General features: G+C 46.5%; 1 protein-coding gene across 2 annotated transcripts in view; it reads right to left on the reverse strand.

Annotated features, from left to right (window-relative positions):
- Positions 1 to 20,818, reverse strand: part of LOC134988659 (pregnancy-specific beta-1-glycoprotein 3-like) — a 270,727-nt gene that overhangs the window by 159,951 nt on the left and 89,958 nt on the right. For both annotated transcript variants that reach the window (XM_063950568.1, XM_063950567.1), the window contains exon 4: positions 20,368 to 20,613. In XM_063950568.1, coding sequence (XP_063806638.1) covers positions 20,368 to 20,613 — 246 coding nt within the window. The remainder of the gene's footprint in view (positions 1 to 20,367; positions 20,614 to 20,818) is intronic.

The raw sequence follows: 20,818 nt of genomic DNA on the forward strand, positions 1-20,818 counted from the left end.
TACAAACAAGAAAGTGAGCCCAGAACGATGTCAGCACCTCTTCCAGAAGCCATCCTACAAGACATCCAGGTGGACGCGACCAAATTGGTAAAGGCAATAATCAAACCCCCTAACGGAGGGTCAGGTGAGGTCGTGTCCACAGGTACGTACAATGTTTTATATCACGCACAAACAAATGTACCCCATATTATAAGACCAAAACAAGGTGATGTAATTGAGTTTAGTCCTGTCAGGGTGATCACAGTCCCCAATGGGAAGACTGATGATCAGGGAACCATTCCCGTCAAGGACAGTGCAATGCGCCATCCCTGGTCCCGGACAGAATTGAGATCAATCATGTCTGATTACCCAGATCCTAGGAAAGATCTAACTGTATGATCAAAGATTCACAGAAGGTATATCAACTCCCTAGACAACGACATAATCATGGTATCCAAGGAATCAGGTAGGTACAGGGAAAGCGGTTGATGGTGATGAGCATCCAAGCGTTTGAGGAGGCATCAAATCAACCAAAACCCCAGGCCATTGGCACATGGAGGAACTTAAGGATTTGTGATCTGTGCAAAAGAGAAGGGCATTATGCCAGTAACTGCAACAGCCCACATAAAATCAGACCCCCTAGACATGAAAATGAGCAAAAGTTATGACACACCAAATTATAATCGGGGATCATATAGGAAGAATTTTGGGCCACACCCATAATATATAGTCAGGAAAGGTGATCATTAGGACTGATGGTAAGCCTGAGGTAACGGTTAATGAAGTGGGAGGTCATTCACTAAAGACACAGGAATGACCAGGTGAAAAGTTGTAAATGTATTTGTGAAAAATGTTTTTCTCTCCCTCTCTCTATCCCCATCTCTGACGATTATTGGTAAGAGTTCAAACATTGCATATTCGCTTGGTCCTTGCAGAAGTCTACCAAACCCCAGCATGACCTCCGCCACAATGTATTTCTGGCCAGATACAGACAGTGGAGTAATGCAGGTGCTGGTGGGAAGGGACTGCTCAGGGAGACCATTAGACACATAGATATGACAGCCTAATAAGTCTGACAATGTTTTTCTAATGCTAACAATGTTTTCTTACAATGTTTAAAAATGCTTTGTTCCTCTTCTCTTATTGATGGTTATTGTCGAGTTATGTAATGTATATATGCACATGAATTGTTCTATATCTCTTTTGTTTTTATTTTCTCTCTCTTCTCACTCATGTTTCCATGATTTAAAGATGGTATGTCACCCCTCAGTTGGACCAATGGTAATGCCAGATTTTTGCTCCTTACAGAAAGATCGTCGGTTAGGAAGGAATATTGCATCACCAGAATGATCGTTTTTGAAGACTGAGAGACAACACCTTTGAGAGGACAGCAGAACAAGAAGAACAACAAGACGAGAGAACTTATTATCGTAACGAGTTCTCTCCCCCTCAAACTGATTTTCTTATACCCCATTTACAAATTTCTTCTTTTCTCCTCCTGTAAGATGGACTTGCCCCAAGAGACTGTGATATGGATTTTTCCCGTTAACCATGATGTTGACCAGAGCAGTCTGTTTCGGTGAGAGTACCAGTGAGGTCGAGAAAGGATCCAGAAAGGTCCTGATGACTGAGACGGAGGTGTAAATTTCCAATAGCAACCCAATCACCAAGCAAAGGCGAGTACCGGGCACGATCTAACAACCATGTTATTTGTAAACAACTGTGAAGGAATGTTAGTTCAAAAAGAAAGTTGTATCTGTAGGCTCTGTAACAAAGAAATGCCAATCCAGTTTTAATATCCACATGGACCGGCATCCATTGAGTGACTATCACTCCTTAGTGGGTAACGTATTAAACAAGACCGATTGTTGGGTATGCTCTCAAGTACCTCAGGGTCACAGTAAATCAGGGCTAGTACCATTTCCTTTAACGTTAGGGGAGGTACTTGAGCTAAATGGTGGGAGACCGGTGGACCGGAGGTTTAACATCTCCAGCCCTCCTAGTTTGAAGCTCCACCAATACCATGTGGATAGGTCCCTCATATGTTTTAACATCTCCAATCCCAGAAAACCGGGAAATTGGGAAGTGTCATGGAGCAACCTTACCATGACCTTTTCACACAGAGCAGATAGAATGCCTACAGATACAGAGCTCGTACGCCACATAGCCAGTAGAGGAAAATCTTTCCGGTATCGATATACCTTAGGAAATAGGATTACTAGAGTTGGAGAGGTATCACCAGGATACTGTGCACATATCGTACAAACCGATACGTGCATTAGGCCGATGGAAGAATTAGGGTCAGGAGATTTCACCTGGAAGGTTTGTAACATGGTCATGTCCTTCTCCGTCCCATATGTTCTCCCCGATGACGCATATTTCATATGCGGGAGAAAGGCGTACAAGTGGCTTGCCCCAAACTCTGAAGGATTGTGTTATATTGGAAAAGTATTGCCTGAAGTGATGACTGTTACACATGACAAAATGAAGGACATACACCGTGGTGCCCAAGCTCCTTATACTCACACTCATTACGAGCACCGAGTTAAAAGACAACTGTCAGAAAGGTTAGAGCATCCGGCCTCTGATCTTATCCATGAATCCACCGGGATTCAGGTTCTGGTAGCGTTAGATTTCACTCGTACCGCTCGAGGAGTGATGAATTATAGATACATTTCCGCACTCGCCAATTTGTTAGATAATATCACTGAAATGTATGATGACACGTTTAGATACACTGGAAGAGAACTTCAAGCTTATAAAACAGAACTAGTTCAGCATAGGATGGTTCTTAATTATCTTACAGCAGTAACAGGCGGATATTGTGTTACATTAGCAACACAGTACGGCATAAAGTGTTGCACGTATATCACAAATAGCACCGAGGACCCGGTAGAGGTCATAGACCAAAAGATGGACGATATTCTCCAATTGAAGTGGGAATTTCGTCGAAAACACAATCTCACCCTTGCTGCTGTAGGTAATGAGCTGACTGGTTGGGTGTCATGGTTGAACCCGCGAAATTGGTTCTCCGGTTTGGGAGACTGGGCTCAAGGAGTCATAATGGATGTTGGAAAGTTTCTACTATGTATCTTGGGTGTCGTTATATCGATTGGATTGATATTTAGATGCGGGCAGGCTTTAATGAGGTGCAAACAAAGTACAAAAGTGATGAGCTTGAGGAGTGAGGAAACCGTAATTAACCTGGATTTGATTTATGACCCAATGATAGAAACCAGGATGTGATGAAAATGCGATTATACGGTCCGTTTCTTTCACCTGTTTTTCTGCTTTTCTCCAAGATACAAAGACCCCCTTGGACGAGGAAGTTGACGAGACGCTATACAGACAACGGATTGACCAAAGAAGAAGATTTGACAACTTTAAATATGGACACTTGATGAACTTTGCCATGGATCCCCAGTTTCCCTAGTACTTTTAAACTCACGCTAGCCCAACATTTTTTGTAAATCTGATGGCTCAGACAAAGCTATTTGCTCATGCCCAAGGAGCAATACAGCGCAAAGAAGACGACTCTCAACAGATACCGAACACAACTTCGACGACAGATGTACATTTCCCTGACATAGAATATCATTGCATTTTCCATAAGTGTTCTTTATCTTCATCTCTACAACCCTCAGGTAATGACACACATAGACGATAGGGAATACAGGCACAGATATCAGCAACCACATACCTCCCCCATTCATGTATCATCAACTAAAATGTGCTCCCCATTTTGTTCAAAATCCGAAAAGAGCTCGGTAAAGTTTGACAGCCCATCCACAGACCTGTACCACAGGATAAGAAGGAATTCAAATGTATACTTCGCAATACCTCGAAGCTTGATTTACAACACGTACGGCACGATGATACATGACCCCCCAAACATGGATTCATACACACATGCTTCTGCTATCTCACTAGGTCATACCCTCTTCACACCTTCTCCTCTCTCCTCCCTTACCCAACCATGGAAATCAATTAACCCCTGACTTGCATTTTTCTCCTTAAATGTTTTGTGGCAGTTATTATTGACTGCCAAAGGGTGGACTGTCAAAGTCAGAAAAATGTCTCAATGCACGTTGCCATATTTGCACCGCACACTGGTCCGCGCTGCGCGTGCGTACGCTCTCCCGTGGAGGCGCATACCCGCAATAGCGTGCACTCGCAGGCGCGGTATGCGTATTTACGGTAGAGTTTATGTAGTCGTAGCGTGCGACTCATTCGTTACATATTTTCACAATTAATGTAGTTTATAGATCATGGTCCCTTTGATAGTTTCTGAAAGTTTGGTTAAAATACAATGTCCCAGAGCTGAGGAATCCCTCTTTATATCGTACGAAGGGTCTAACAGGAATCATACAGCAGTGTTTGGTACCCATCGGAAGAGTATTTAATTAGCAATATTCCGGTGTTGGTTTGGAGCGTATTAATCGCTCGTGCGAATAGTTATGGACATAAGAAGTTTATGTCCATTTCTATTATTTACACATACTCAGGTATGCGGCGGGAAACCCAGTTTCCCACCCACCTGAGCTGTTGGAAATCGTCACAGCCCACCTGTATGAATCACCCTATGACCTTTTGTTATGATGCAGGGCCGAATTCCTTCGGCCAATGGACAATGGGATTGTAGGACCAGGAGATTGCATTGTGTGTGGGGCATAAATAGGCAGGCCGACCACATCCAGCTCTCACTCTTCAACGGTTCTCATTGCTGAAAATCGGGTGCTGGATGTCCAGGCGCATGCGATCGTTTCCCCTTGTGCGTAAGTTTCTCTCCGTAATCATTGTCTTTCTGTGAGCCAATTTCTCTCCATCTCTCTCTCTCTCTCTCTCTCTCTCTCTCCTCTTTTCTCTTATATCTCTCATAGTATTATAGTATTGTACTGTATTGCATTTAGGTCAGTGTAGTATTGTCTTTTTGTATTTATTGTTTAGTTCTGTGGTTAGGAAGTCCCTGTTATATTGTAGTGTATCATTTGTACTGTTATCCCCTTTTACAAGTATATTAGATATAATACAGTTAATAGGCTTTGGAACCTAAACCAGTATCTGTGTATTTTCTATAGTGTTAAGTGTTCACTTGAGCGTCGGTGACGCTCAAGCAGCTTTGTAGTTAGTCAGGTTACACAAGGTTGCACTTACACCCTGTACTCACATTAAGGTATTCAGTGTATTTCTTTGGTATAAGGTTTAAACATTAAGGTATAGCGTTGTGAGCGTCTGCGCCGCTGGTGATCTCCTCGTGGTCTCGAGCGTCCGCTACGCCATAGCGAATCATTACTCTAGTCATAGCCAATAACGTGTCCTGTGATCACTGGGCCGTGAGCGAACGTGACGCTTGAGCGTCTCGCCTACGGCTGAGCGATCGCTACGCCAATAGCGTACCATTACGGTACTTCTTAAGCAAACAGCGTACAGTGTTCTTAGCTTCATAAAGGGTTGTTATACGACAAAGGAATTTAGCATTGTCACAGCCAAAAGCCATACTTAAATAATATTGTTCAAAGTCTTTAGTCCGACTACAATGGCATAATATATCAGATTAGTGTATGAAGAGGCAATGCCAAATAAACTCAAAAGTCCATAGCACTGGCAAGATCAATAATAGTTTGTCAAATAGACAAACAAATAGCAATATACAGACCAATATGTACAAAATCAAGCCTTAATACACAACAAAATCCAAACATAGCGAAAGTAAGGTGAGCTTTTAGTCGTATGTTAAAACCATAGCATAAAAAAAAACTATAACACAAAATCTACAGGGGGTGAAAGAAAAGAAAGCCAGAAGGATGAAAGGAAGGAAAGACTTCAGCCACCCACTCAAGGGGGTCTCAGATGGCGCCAAAGCCTGGACCAACTGACGGCATCCATCCTCCCTCGATCCATATCCATCATCCTCTTTACCTCGTGAAGAATAGTACCAACCACCTCAGTACAGGGAAGGACTAACCTTCTAAGGGAAACTGGACACAGTGCACTCCAAGTGTGGTACCTAACCGCTAAACTAACTAAATAAACGGTGACTAAATCAAACCTCCCAAACCTCTTTTTGAACGCCCCATACGCCCACTCACGGTAACTAAGCCCTGAAAGGCACGGAAGGCGTAAAGCGGCTGAAACGGCTTTGTAAATTTTTACATTAAAGGGACACTCGAGCAAGAAGTGGTCCACAGTCTCCACCACCCCAGGACACTCCTCACGTGGGCAAACACGATCACTGGCACCTCGAAACCCGATCTTCCCCCTAACATAAAGCTTCCCTTGAAAAAGAAGCCAGGCAATGTCCCTGAACTTCAGTGGGATCCTCCGAGAATTAATCAGATTCAACCCAGCTGAGTACACATTACCCGGGCAGTCCCTTAGCGATGGCTGGGCATAAAAATGAGATCGCAAAATGCTCCTCTCCAATTCCCTTCTAGAGAAGCCTTTGACTTCACTCATCAAAATTCCCCATAGCCTTGTCACCTTCAAACACAAGATGACGTAGATCGGGAGGTATCCGCATTTATCAACTCGGAGGTTTCTCACCTGACCGCCATCTATCCATGACCCGAGAAAGGGGTGCACCCAAACCCTAAAGCCTTCTACCCACCGAGGGGGGGCCTCCAAAAACAGACTCCCAAGATGTAATTTTACAAAAGTGGATGTGAAAAACACCACAGGGTTGACCATACCAAGTCCACCCTCTGCCCTCGGTCTGTAGGTGATGCCTCTCTTAACGAGATTCATCCTGTTCCCCCACAACAACAGGAAGAACAAAGAATAAATCCTGGACCACAAAGATTGAGGTAAACAGCACACATAACTGACATAAAGAAACACCGGGATCAGGTGAGTCTTACACAGGTCAACCCTTTCCCTGAGAGAAAATTTCCATCTTCTCCAGCTCTCTACTTTTCGGGCAGCAACTTCCAGCCTACTCACCCAATTTAGAGTGGTATAATCACCACGACTAAACCAAATCCCTAAGATTTTGATTGACGAATTGGCCCGGGGAAGGCTGTCCGGAAGGCTGAACTCTTCACCTTCCTCCCCCATCCAGAAAGCTTCACATTTGTCTTGGTTTATCATGGAGCACGAGGCCCCAGAGTACTCGCAGATAAGGTGTTCCACATCACGTGCCTCAGTCATAGACGACACGACAATTGTGACGTCATCTGCATAGGCCACCACCTTCAGCAGACACTCCGGCCCCAATTGCACCCCTTCGAGTGCACCACTTTCAACCCTCCTGACGAAAGGGTCGATTGCGAACACATACAGAAGGGAGCTCAAGGGACAACCCTGACGGACACCGGAGTTAACCGCGAAGGCAGGACCTACCCAACCATTGACAAGCGGGAAACTCTCGGCCTGATTATAAATAACGCGAAGCCAATCCACCACCCTCACTGGAAGTCCATACCTTTCAAGCAAGGCCCACAGGTACTCATGATTGACTCTATCGAAAGCCTTAGACTGATCCAATGCCAGCAAGTACTTTCCCCACTTTTCAGCACGACACCGCTCCACAGCCTCCCGGACGCCAAGGACAGCACTAAAGGTGCTACGGCCTTTCACGGTACCATGCTGAGAAGAAGAAAGCAACAGCCCGGAAACTTCCATTAGCCTATTGAAGAGCACCTTTGCCAAAATCTTCCTGTCTGTATTGAGAAGAGCGATGGGGCGCCAGTTCTCAACACGAGATGGATCCTTACCTTTGGACAATAATATGAGGGCGGACAACCTCATGGAGGGAGGGAGCAAACCCTCAGCCAGGCTCTCATTAAAAACCTCCACAAGATGAGGAACCAAGAGGTCCGAAAATACCTTAAAAAATTCAGATGTTAAGCCATCCGGGCCCGGAGATTTCTTTATAGACAAACCGTCTATGGCCTTCCTGATCTCCTCCGCCGTCACATCACTTCCCAAAGAGTCAAAAGAGGCATCAAGGCCCCCGAGCCCAGGTGTCTCCCTAAGAAACCTTTCCATCCTTTCTCTGATGAGTGGCTGCTCGGACAAAAGATCGGAGTAGTAGGATCTGATGACCCCCAGAATGCCCTCCCTATCCTCACGAAGGACACCCAGAGAATCGACCAAACCCCGCACCTCCTTCAGATCAACCGACTTTCTACGATTCTGACAGGGATCAGGTGAGTGGTAAGCTCCATAATCCCTCTCCAAAATCAAGGAAGCCATGCGACTGTATTGATATTCCCTCATCCGAGCCTTCACCCGAGAGATCTCCCCACTATCTCCACGCTCAGAGATCAAGAAATCAAGTTTCCTTCGCAGGTCATAGTAGGCATTTTGTTTTCTCAAGTTTTTCCGGGCTACCAGCCTACGGAAAAACCCCCGAGTACGCTTTTTACACTAGTCCCACCACTCGGATCTACTCCAACCTGCCTCCAAAAGAGTCTCTTGTAGTTGAAAGAAATCTCTAAAGGACTGTCTCACCATCTCCTCCTTCAGGAGCCCCGAATTCAGCCGCCATAGACCCCGCCCTTTCTGAGGGGTTTCCGAAGCATTCAAAGCAAAACTCAGAATACAGTGATCGGAGAACTCTACTAGCTTCACCTCAGGAGGCAACGTTTTCGCGGACTCCTTAACAAAAAACCTATCTATCCTAGACCTACGATTACCACAATAGAAGGTGTAACCCGTGAGGTCTGGAAAATGGCGAACGTGCACATCCACCAGACCAGCCTCCCTAGTCATGCTAGCTAAAAAATTGGAATCATGACCCAGGGTTGTCTTTGTGCCCCCCCTGTCTTTTGGCCTAGTGATAGCATTAAAATCGCCACCAAAGACAATCTGCCGGGCTGAAAAAAGAAACGGTTTTATCTCCGTGAAGAGACATCTCCTGTCCCTTGGGGACTGGGGCCCATAGACGTTAATTAGCCGTAGGTTCTGTCCCTTCAAGTTGATATCCAAAACCATACACCTACCTACCTGTAACTCTACAATCCTGTGCACGGTTACCATACCGGTAAAAAGCACCGCCACCCCACCGTATGGCTCGGCCGCAAGAGACCAGAAAGACGGTCCACGCCTCCATTCACGCTTTGCTCTATGAAGAACCGCCAGATCACCAATCCTGGTCTCCTGCAAAAATAAGAAATCAGCCTCAATTGTGCTGAAAAAATCAAAGGCCATAAAACGAGCACGTTCGGACAAAACGGAAGCCACATTAATTGTGGCACATCGTATAGGCTGGGGATCCATGTTTCATTGGATTGTAAGGTAGGACCCAATCACTTTCTCTTTGCTTGCCTACTTGACTCCTCATCGGAGCCATACCTTTTAAAACTAGTCCCCAAGGGAAGCGGATCATCCTCCCCAACAAACACCTCCTCAGTATCACTCTCACCTGCAGTGGGAGAGACAGAGAGGTCCATGTCCCGAGCCTCCCCCAAAACAGCAGAAATATCTCGGCCCAAAACATCATGAGGAGGACCCGGATCAGGAGGCTCCGCTCCTGGAGAAGAGGGAAAGGACCTAGGGTCCACAGGGACAGGGGGAGGATCCACGAGATCCTGGGGCAATGAGGAACGGATTTGAGGGGTACAGGAAGGCATGGAGGAAAAATCCCCCACATCTTCCCCGACTGAACTCTGAGGTGTCCCATCAGTGTCTGATGTTACCACCGATCTAACTTTTGAAGACACATGACCAGAACTATCAACCTCATTACTTCTTCTACTCCTTTCACTCCTCCTACACCCCTTCCCCTCCACCATGGACGCTACTTCCCCAAAGGAACTCTTAACAGAGGACCTCCTTCTTTGTTTCTTGGGTTTATCCTTTGGGACCTGGACAAGCTGCCCTTCATATAAGACGATATCACCGTCATCCACCTCAGACTCTTCCTCAGAGTTAAACTGAAATCTATTAACACAAAAAATACCAGGGTCTGAATCCCTTCTTTTGGCCAACCTTTTCCTTGACTTAGATTCAACCACCTGAAAGCCATCTTTATCCACCTCAGCAGACACCTTCCTCACCACACTGTTCTCCTCCACCACAAGCTTGTTGCTTTTCTACAACCTCCCGTCGCTCCTCCTCAAAAAGACGACTCATTTCCCTCTCTAGCTCTTCCCCCATAACCTCAAGGTTATGGGAGGCCTTGGGGCACCTACTATAAGGATGGCCTTCGCACCCACAAAGGTTGCAGGTAACGTTGCCACAATCCCTCGCCACGTGCCCAGTTTTACCACAGAGGGCACATTTCAGGACAGTACAGTCACTGCTTAGGTGACGAAAGTCTCCGCAGCGGTGACACTGTCTAGGTTGACCAGGAAAAAAACATTGGATTTTGTCTCTCCCGATGAAAGCAGCAGAGGGAACATGGCAAGGCACCTGACCATTATGCCTAAGCCTGATCACAGCCGACCAGGCTCCACCCCACACACCTTTCGTGAAATCAATCTTCACCAGAGGAGACAAGATGTCGCAATATCGACTTAACCAATAGCCAATATCTGCAGCAGGGAGGGATTCATTCCTGACCAATACAGTTGCACGGACTCTATCCTGGCGAGTAACAGCCGCCGCTTTATAGTGACAATACGGCTCACACCCCTTCTTTAGCTCCCACTGTTCCCAGAACACCCGCAGCCCTTGGTAAGATATGAAACTAAGGTCATAGTCAGGGGTCTTTACAGGGTGGATGCAAGCAAAAAGATCAGGGGCATGGAAACCCAATGATAACACCATTTCCAGGAAATCCCCTTTAGAAGGGGGTTCCTCAACCCCTATCCACTTAAGTGAAACCACGTTGCGACGCTTACCAGCCTGATCAGAAGCCGAAAACACCTTTGGAGCAACAATCCTATTGCCACTTGAGACAGCACCCGCATAAGAGGACAAGCCCGGCTTAGAAACTACCTGAGGCGAGGCCTGCCCAACAGAGCCCACAACATTACTCCGCCCCGCACCCTGCCCAACAGATACAGAACTAGCATTTTTATTGGCCAAAGAGGTTCTAATAACGGATATAGCTGGCAAGGATCTCACAGGTACGCCCAAGCTACCATATAGACCATCAACAATAGCCCGCTCCTCTGCAGATAAATCTTCTTTCCTTAACGCCGGAAGACCTTGGGCAAGTCCACACGATGACACTGGACCCACCGACACACTCTTAACACCAGTCTCGGCAACATGTTTTGTTTTAGTCCTAGCCTTAGAGCAAGTGAAACCAACATTAGTACCAGTGGCGTCTTTGGCACCACTCACCCCTGCCACCACGCTTGGCTTGCTAACGCCACCACCCGTAGGCAGATTGGGGAGACTCGCCTCAGCCATCTCACCGGCACGCGCCGGACCCACCATGGACGCAACCTGCTTCCCAGTGGAGGAGGCCAGATCTTGGGAGGTCGACCCCGAGCAGGCAACACCAGCCTGAACAGCGACACCTCCCAGACCACCATCCAACCGCTGTTCCACAATCGAAAGAGGAGACGCCTCCTCCACCATAGCAACATTACACTCCAGGCCCTGATCCATCGCAGAATCCACAGCATCTTCACCAGCAGAAGCACCACCATCACACCTTGGATCCTCTTCCTCAGGCACGGTCGATCCACTTGGCTCACTCAATTTTCTCCTCTTCCTCCAGCTCTTTCTGAAGTGCTAGCATCCTGGCCTCCAAACATATACATTCAAGCTCCAACCTGCGTATGTCCCCCTCCATCCTCTCCCTTTCCCATTTTGGAAAAGTGTTCCTCCTCCTCTTCTTCTCCGCAATCAAAATCCCCTTCTTAACAACTAACATTTTCAACTCAGCAATGTCAATACTCGATTCACCAGTGCTGGCAAAGTCCTGCATCTCCATCTCCTTACTACCCTCATCAATAATTGCTATGCTAGTCCCACAAGAAAATTGGGAGTCGCCAGACGACAAACCCGTTTCACAGACAGACTGCTCTGTCACTTTGTCCTGGACCTCCACAGGCAAGTCAGAGGATACACTCCGGGCACCAGCCGCCCTACACTCCAACTTCATTGTCGCAGGGAGATTACCCCCAATTGCAGCGGATGAGAGTTGTGCTTGCGTTTGTTCGGTGTCAGAGGATACCACATCGAGCAATGAACCTGACTCCACCAAGACATCACACTTCAGACCCGGATTCTTTGTTTTTGACACAGAGGCCACAGTGGCTGGTTTCTTGACATCACTGATCCCTGAGCTACTCACAATAAACTTTGCAGGGGCTACCACAGGTTTAACAGCCCTGGACCTGGTCACCGGTCCCACGGTAGCAGCCACAGACTTTCCCTCACCCACCAACAAAGCAGATCCAGATGGCACGGAAACGGGGGGACTTAAATTCACTGTGCAGGGGGTCATCTTCACTAGACACCCCTCAATTTTCACAGCAACCGAGCCCCCAGTCACTTTTTCCTTAATCATAGATGTCTCATCACCAGTTGGGCACACAGGATTTTTTTTAAGCACAGCAGATGTAGAAATAGGCGCCACTTGAACGTCACCTTCCTTAATCATTGTCACTGATTTATTGGCAGCCGAACTTAACATGGGGGGAACCACTTTAGTAACACCTGTTGGCATGGATGGAACATTACTAGCAGGGGGCTTTATTCCCTGATTGTCCTTATCACCATCCAATACCTCCTCCACCTCCTTTTGATTTTTTACATTAAGGCTGGCAGCAGTGCACACTGGTGCTGCAGACCCAGAGGCCACTATACCAGCCCCTGCATCTACAGAGCGACGATCACACGCAGGAAACCCGCCGACGGCCGGACTTACTAACCTCTTCACCGTCGCATCAGCAGGGGCTCCAGCGGCAGACAAACTAGGAACAGTCTTTGCAGGATCAGGGAACACTGGTGTAGATAAACCAGCTGTTGTAGATAGGTCAGTAATTGTAGTTAAACCACAGGCTTTAGACACACTGCTGGGGCTTTCCACAGTGACCTCCATAGCAGACTGCATGCAGGATGATTTTACAGCAGACTGGGACACTGGACTTGAATCCCCAGCACTAGAGCCTTTGCACAGTAAAGGTTCCCCTGGGTCAGGCCCATAACCGGGGGAAACTGCTTCTCCTTACCCCTGGGAGGCTCCATCCCAGCTGGGAAGGGCTCCAGGGATCTTGGGTGTAATCCGACACTCGAGTGGAACTCAGGAGCTCACAACACACACGTCTGACCAGGCCCATCTAGGAGTGGCACTGCAGTGTCAGACAGGATGGCACTTCAAAAAAATTGTACCCAAACAGCACATGATGCAAAGAAAAATGAAAGAAAAAAGAGGTGCAAGATGGAATTATCCTTGGGCCCTCCCACCCACCCTTATGTTGTATAAACAGGACATGCACACTTTAACGAACCCATCATTTCAGCGACAGGGTCTGCCACACGACTGTGACTGAAATGATTGGTTGGTTTGGGCCCCCACCAAAAAAAGAAGCAATCAATCTCTCCTTGCACAAACTGGCTATACAGAGGCAAGATGTCCACCTCATCATCATCCTCCGATTCCTCACCCCTTTCACTGTGTACATCCCCCTCCTCACAGATTATTATTTCGTCCCCACTGGAATCCACCATCTCAGGTCCCTGTGTACTTTCTGGAGGCAATTGCTGGTGAATGTCTCCACGGAGGAATTGATTATAATTCATTTTGATGAACATCATCTTCTCCACATTTTCTGGAAGTAGCCTCGTACGCCGATTGCTGACTAGGTGAGCGGCTGCTCTAAACACTCTTTCGGAGTACACACTGGAGGGTGGGCAACTTAGGTAAAATAAAGCCAGTTTGTGCAAGGGCCTCCAAATTGCCTCTTTTTCCTGCCAGTATACGTACGGACTGTCTGACGCGCCTACTTGGATGCGGTCACTCATATAATCCTCCACCATTCTTTCAATGGTAACAGAATCATATGCAGTGACAGTAGACGACATGTCAGTAATCATTGCCAGGTCCTTCAGTCCGGACCAGATGTCAGCACTCGCTCCAGACTGCCGTGCATCACCGCCAGCGGGTGGGCTCGGAATTCTTAGCTTTTTCCTCGCCCCCCCAGTTGTGGGAGAATGTGAAGGAGGAGCTGTTGACGGGTCACGTTCCGCTTGACTTGACAATTTTCTCACCACCAGGTCTTTGAACCTCTGCAGACTTGTGTCTGCCGGAAAGAGAGATACAACATAGGTTTTAAATCTAGGATTCAGCACGGTGGCCAAAATGTAGTGCTCTGATTTCAACAGATTGACCACCCGTGAATCCTGGTTAAGCGAATTAAGGGCTCCATCCACAAGTCCCACATGCCTAGCAGAATCGCTCTGTTTTAGCTCCTCCTTCAATGTCTCCAGCTTCTTCTGCAAAAGCCTGATGAGGGGAATGACCTAACTCAGGCTGGCGGTGTCTGAACTGACTTCACGTGTGGCAAGTTCAAAGGGTTGCAGAACCTTGCACAACGTTGAAATCATTCTCCACTGCGCTTGAGTCAGGTGCATTCCCCCTCCTTTGCCTATATCGTGGGCAGGTGTATAGGCTTGAATTGCCTTTTGCTGCTCCTCCATCCTCTGAAGCATATAGAGGGTTGAATTCCACCTCGTTACCACCTCTTGCTTCAGATGATGGCAGGGCAGGTTCAGGAGTGTTTGCTGGTCTTTGGCACGCGGTCTCTGAATGCCGAAAGTAGCCCGCAATTCTTCGGGCCACCGACAGCATCTCTTGCACGCCCCTGTCGTTTTTTAAATAATTCTGCACCACCAAATTCAATGTATGTGCAAAACATGGGACGTGCTGGAATTTGCCCAGATGTAATGCATGCACAATATTGGTGGCATTGCCCGATGCCACAAATCCACAGGAGAGTCCAATTGGGGTAAGCCATTCTGTGATGATGTTCCTCAGTTTCCGTAAGAGGTTGTCAGCTGTGTGCCTCTTATGGAAAGCGGTGATACAAAGCGTAGCCTGCCTAGGAATGAGTTGGCATTTGCGAGATGCTGCTACTGGTGCCGCCGCTGCTGTTCTTGCTGCGGGAGGCAATACATCTACCCAGTGGGCTGTCACAGTCATATAGTCCTGAGTCTGCCCTGCTCCACTTGTCCACATGTCCGTGGTTAAGTGGACATTGGGTACAACTGCATTTTTTAGGACACTGGTGACTCTTTTTCTGAGGTCTGTGTACATTTTTGGTATCGCCTGCATAGAGAAATGGAACCTAGATAGTATTTGGTACCGGGGGCACAGTACCTCAATCAAGTCTCTAGTTGCCTCTGAATTAACGGTGGATACCGGAACCACGTTTCTCACCACCCAGGCTGACAAGACCTGAGTTATCCGCTTTGCAGCAGGATGACTGCTGTGATATTTCATCTTCCTCGCAAAGGACTGTTGGACAGTCAATTGCTTACTGGAAGTAGTACAAGTGGTCTTCCGACTTCCCCTCTGGGATGACGATCGACTTCCAGTAGCAACAACAGCAGCGCCAGCAGCAGTAGGCGTTACACTCAAGGATGCATCGGAGGAATCCCAGGCAGGAGAGGACTCGTCATTCTTGCCAGTGACATGGCCTGCAGGACTATTGGCTTTCCTGTGTAAGGTGGAAATTGACACTGAGGGAGTTGTTGGTGAGGTTTGCAGGAGCTTGGTTACAAGAGGAAGGGACTTAGTGGTCAGTGGACTGCTTCCGCTGTCATCCAAAGTTTTTGAACTTGTCACTGACTTCTGATGAATGCGGTCCAGGTGACGTATAAGGGAGGATGTTCCGAGGTGGTTAACGTCCTTTCCCCTACTTATTACAGCTTGACAAAGGCAACACACGGCTTGACACCTGTTGTCCGCAGTTGTGTTGAAATAATTCCACACCCAAGAGGTGATTTTTTTTTGTATTTTGACCAGGCATGTCAATGGCCATATTCGTCCCACGGACAACAGGTGTCTCCCCGGGTGCCTGACTTAAACAAACCACCTCACCATCAGAATCCTCCTTGTCAATTTCCTCCCCAGCGCCAGCAACACCCATATCCTCATCCTGGTGTACTTCAACAGTGACATCTTCAATTTGACTATCAGGAACTGGACTGTGGGTGCTCCTTCCAGCACTTGCAGGGGGCGTGCAAATGGTGGAAGGCGCAAGCTCTTCCCGTCCAGTGTTGGGAAGGTCAGGCATCGCAACCGACACAATTGGACTCTACTTGGGGATTTGTGATTTAGAAGAACGCACAGTTCTTTGCTGTGCTTTTGCCAGCTTAAGTCTTTTCATTTTTCTAGCGAGAGGATGAGTGCTTCCATCCTCATGTGAATCTGAACCACTAGCCATGAACATAGGCCAGGGCCTCAGCCGTTCCTTGCCACTCCGTGTCGTAAATGGCATGTTGGCAAGTTTACGCTTCTCATCAGACGCTTTCAATTTTGATTTTTGGGTCATTTTACTGAACTTTTGTTTTTTTTATTTTACATGCTCTCTACTATGACATTGGGCATCGGCCTTGGCAGACGACGTTGATGGCATTTCATCGTCTCGGCCATGACTAGTGGCAGCAGCTTTGGCACGAGGTGGAAGTGGATCTTGATCTTTCCCTATTTTAACCTCCACATTTTTGTTCTCCATTTTTTAATGTGTGGAATTATATGCCAGTATCAATAGCAATGGCCTACTACTATATATACTGCGCACAACTGAAATGCACCACAGGTATGGATGGATAGTATACTTGATGACACAGAGGTAGGTAGAGCAGTGGCCTTCCGTACCGTACTGCTATATATACTGGTGGTCACTGTCAGCAAACTGCAAAACTAAAATGCACCACAGGTATAGAATCTAGATGGATAGTATACTTGACGACACAGAGGTAGGTAGAGCAGTGGCCTTCCGTACCATACTGCTATATATACTGGTGGTCACTGTCAGCAAACTGCAAAACTAAAATGCACCACAGGTATAGAATCTAGATGGATAGTATACTTGACGACACAGAGGTAGGTAGAGCAGTGGCCTTCCGTACCGTACTGCTATATATACTGGTGGTCACTGTCAGCAAAACTCTGCACTGTACTCCTATATAATATACTGGTGGTCCCCAGTCCCCACAATAAAGCAGTGTGAGCACAGATATATGCAGCACACTGAGCACAGATATGGAGTGTTTTTCAGGCAGACAACGTATACTGGTTGTAACTGTCAGCAAAACTCTGCACTGTACTCCTCCTATATAATACAGCTGCTCCCCAGTCCCCACAATTAAGTAGTGTGAGCACAGATATATGCAGCACACTGAGCACAGATATGGAGTGTTTTTCAGGCAGACAACGTATACCGGTGGTCACTGTCAGCAAAACTCTGCACTGTACTCCTCCTATATAATATACTGGTGGTCCCCAGTCCCCACAATACAGCAGTGTGAGCACAGATATATGCAGCACACTGAGCACAGATATGGAGTGTTTTTCAGGCAGACAACGTATACTGGTGGTCACTGTCAGCAAAACTCTGCACTGTACTCCTCCTATATAATACAGCTGCTCCCCAGTCCCCACAATTAAGCAGTGTGAGCACAGATATATGCAGCACACTGAGCACAGATATGGAGTGTTTTTCAGGCAGACAATGTATACTGGTGGTCACTGTCAGCAAAACTCTGCACTGTACTCCTCCTATATAATACAGCTGCTCCCCAGTCCCCACAATTAAGCAATAAGCACAAATATTTTTGCATCAAGAATTCAAGATTAATAAACGGAGAGGACGCCAGCCACGTCCTCTCCCTAACATTTCCAATGCACGAGTGAAAATGGCGGCGACGCGCGGCTACTTATATAGAATCCGAATCTCGCGAGAATCCGACAGCGGGATGATGACGTTCGGGTGCGTTCGGGTTAACCGAGCCATACGGAAGAATCCGAGTATGCCTCGGACCCGTGTAAAATGGGTGAAGTTCGGGAGGGTTCCGTTTCCGAGGAACCGAACCCGCTCATCACTACTTATAACCCTTGTTCAATGATTAAACAGACCTAGCATACATTCCAGAAATGGAAACAATGTTCAGAAAATTATAGGAATATGTAGATTATGAAAATTTTATATGTCACTGTCACGATTTGTTTGTGTCTTCTTCACCTACCCAGCAGAACCTCAATTGAATCCAAACATCAATGTTCAAAGACGTAGGTACATGTATGTGTGAAATGTTCGTCGCAAATCAGACATTATAGGCCAAAGCACTGTCCCAGCATAATCTATAGGTTGAATGTTGTCCCACACCCAACCAGTGGTCCCGTGACCGCCGAGTGCATATAGAGGATGTCACGTCCTCCTTCCTGTCTTCCCCAAATATGGGCCCTCATTCCGAGTTGTTCGCTCGGTAAATTTCATCGCATCGCAGCGATTTTCCGCTTAGTGCGCATGCGCAATGTCCGCACTGCGACTGCGCCAAGTAAATTTGCTATGAAGATAGGATTTTTACTCACGGCTTTTTCTTCGCTCCGGCGATCGTAGTGTGATTGACAGGAAATGGGTGTTACTGGGCGGAAACACGGCGTTTTATGGGCGTGTGGATAAAAACGCTACCGTTTCCGGAAAAAACGCGGGAGTGGCTGTAGAAACGGAGGAGTGTCTGGGCGAACGCTGGGTGTGTTTGTGACGTCAAACCCGGAACGACAAGCACTGAACTGATCGCAGATGCCGAGTAAGTCTGAAGCTACTCTGAAACTGCTACGAGCTGTGTAATCGCAATATTGCGAATACATCGTTCGCAATTTTAAGAAGCTAAGATTCACTCCCAGTAGGCGGCGGCTTAGCGTGTGCAATACTGCTAATATCGCCTTGCGAGCGAACAACTCGGAATGAGGGCCATAGTCAAGTGTCTGATTTGCGAAATGCATACATACTTGTATCTAGGTCACCGATTATTGTCTGAAATATTTTTTTCTTATGTTAATAATTGATGGCAGTTATTGTTTACTGCCAAAGGGTGGACTGTCGAAGTAAAAAAAATATTACATAAAGAGAACATACAAACTCTACACACATATAAGTCGCTATATTTGCAAATACGCGCAGCGAGCACAGCAACATATGGTAACACATGCATTTACACGGACATGCCACAGAGATGGATTCCACACTTATTTCATACAGTACATAATTATAATAATATCAAGCGCCAGACATCATGATGATTTAGAATTGTATATGATGGAGTGGTGTCATGTATGTGTATTAATTGAACGAAGCAAGATAGACCTGTCATATTTACTATTGAGGCAACCAGATTGATGTGTAGATTTATTTGATACTTGTTATTGAGTTGTGGGACATTGTGACGGATGGTTATGATTAGATGTATGGAAGCTGGGATCACTTTCGTTAGAACAATGGATGTTCCGAATGGGACAGTGGACAGGAAGCTCAGGACAGCCCCTTTGGATGTCTTCAAGGCTGAACCTGATCAGCATATACAAAGAGAATAGTGACTCATCATGAACCCCTCCCCCAGAAACTAGATAACACATTTTGCTGATCACACAGGAAGGTAGTTCCTGTTTTTGGTCTCAGAGTTGCTGTAAGGTCTGAGATGATGATGGAGTTATTGCCAGCTCAGTTCATGTTTTGGTCTCAGCATAAGATGGAGTCCCGGCATGATTTTACAGAAAGAGAGAGACATAAGCATTGAGGGGAATGGTATTGTATCGCTGGCCTGTAACTGCATGTAACTGTATGTAATTGTATGTAACTATGTTTTAACTGCTTACTGTGTGAGTTGTATTCATGTAACTATAGGTATACTGTACTTTGTAATATATATTGAATCCATATCCTTTTAATAGTAAATATATACTTCAATGAGCTTTGGAACTCAGATAATGTGTGGGTGTATTGTTTTCTCTTATGGGATACAGTGTTTTGTGATGTACAGCGCACTTTTATCGTATATGGTAATAAGATGCGCCTGGCGTCTGCAATATATATTAGATCGGGCATTTTAAATATTTGTGAGAAATCAATTTGGCATTCTTACACAACACAACAACCCCCTTCTCTCACACCCATTACCCTATACCACAAGGTATTTACTTTAAATAAAAATAATTTAAACCAGAGTTTGCAAAATTAAGTGGAACTTCTGTAAGGGGGATGTTGTACCAGGAGCTTATAACGAACACAGGAACATAGAGATCACCGATAGTAAACACGTGTATCCCCGCTAATGTTCTGACAAGGACCGGTCACTAGTTATATTTTACAAGTGATGATAAGGAATAAGGAAGACTAATGGATTAATCTGTTTACTGTGAATTGATGCACCTGTCACAAACTAGAGGAAGAAACTTGGAAAAACATGTAAAGTAACAAATTATTTAATTTAAAAAAAAAATCTTCATGTAAAACGCTGTCAGTCACTGGGGACACCACTCACCTGGGCAGAAGATAATAACGGATGTGCTGTTATTACTGATCTTATTGCTCACGTTACACCTGAGAGTCCCGGAGACAGGCGGGGGGAGAGATATCTGGCTGTATCTGGAGATGGACATTCTTTGTACAGATCTCCCATCCAGGCTCCAGGAATAATCAGGATCCGACCCTTCCCCGACCCAGCAGGAGGCCTCAGCGCTGCCATCCTGGAGACAGGAGAAGTTGGCGGCCACCTGTGACAGGGGAACTGGGGGGAGACAGAGTCAGGGTATTAGTATAACACAGGAGAATAGATGATGTACATCACAGGAACATTATTTCAGGTCTGCCCCATTGTCACCTGCACCGTCCTGTCACTTAGTACAGTGATCTCTCTATCAGGCGCTGCTTATCCTGACACAGTATCACAGCTGATGATACATATGTAACAGCCTAAGTAGTAGATATAGTAC

This window comes from Pseudophryne corroboree, chromosome 2, assembly GCF_028390025.1.
Source record: "Pseudophryne corroboree isolate aPseCor3 chromosome 2, aPseCor3.hap2, whole genome shotgun sequence".
In the NCBI taxonomy this organism is placed as follows: Eukaryota; Metazoa; Chordata; class Amphibia; order Anura; family Myobatrachidae; genus Pseudophryne; species Pseudophryne corroboree.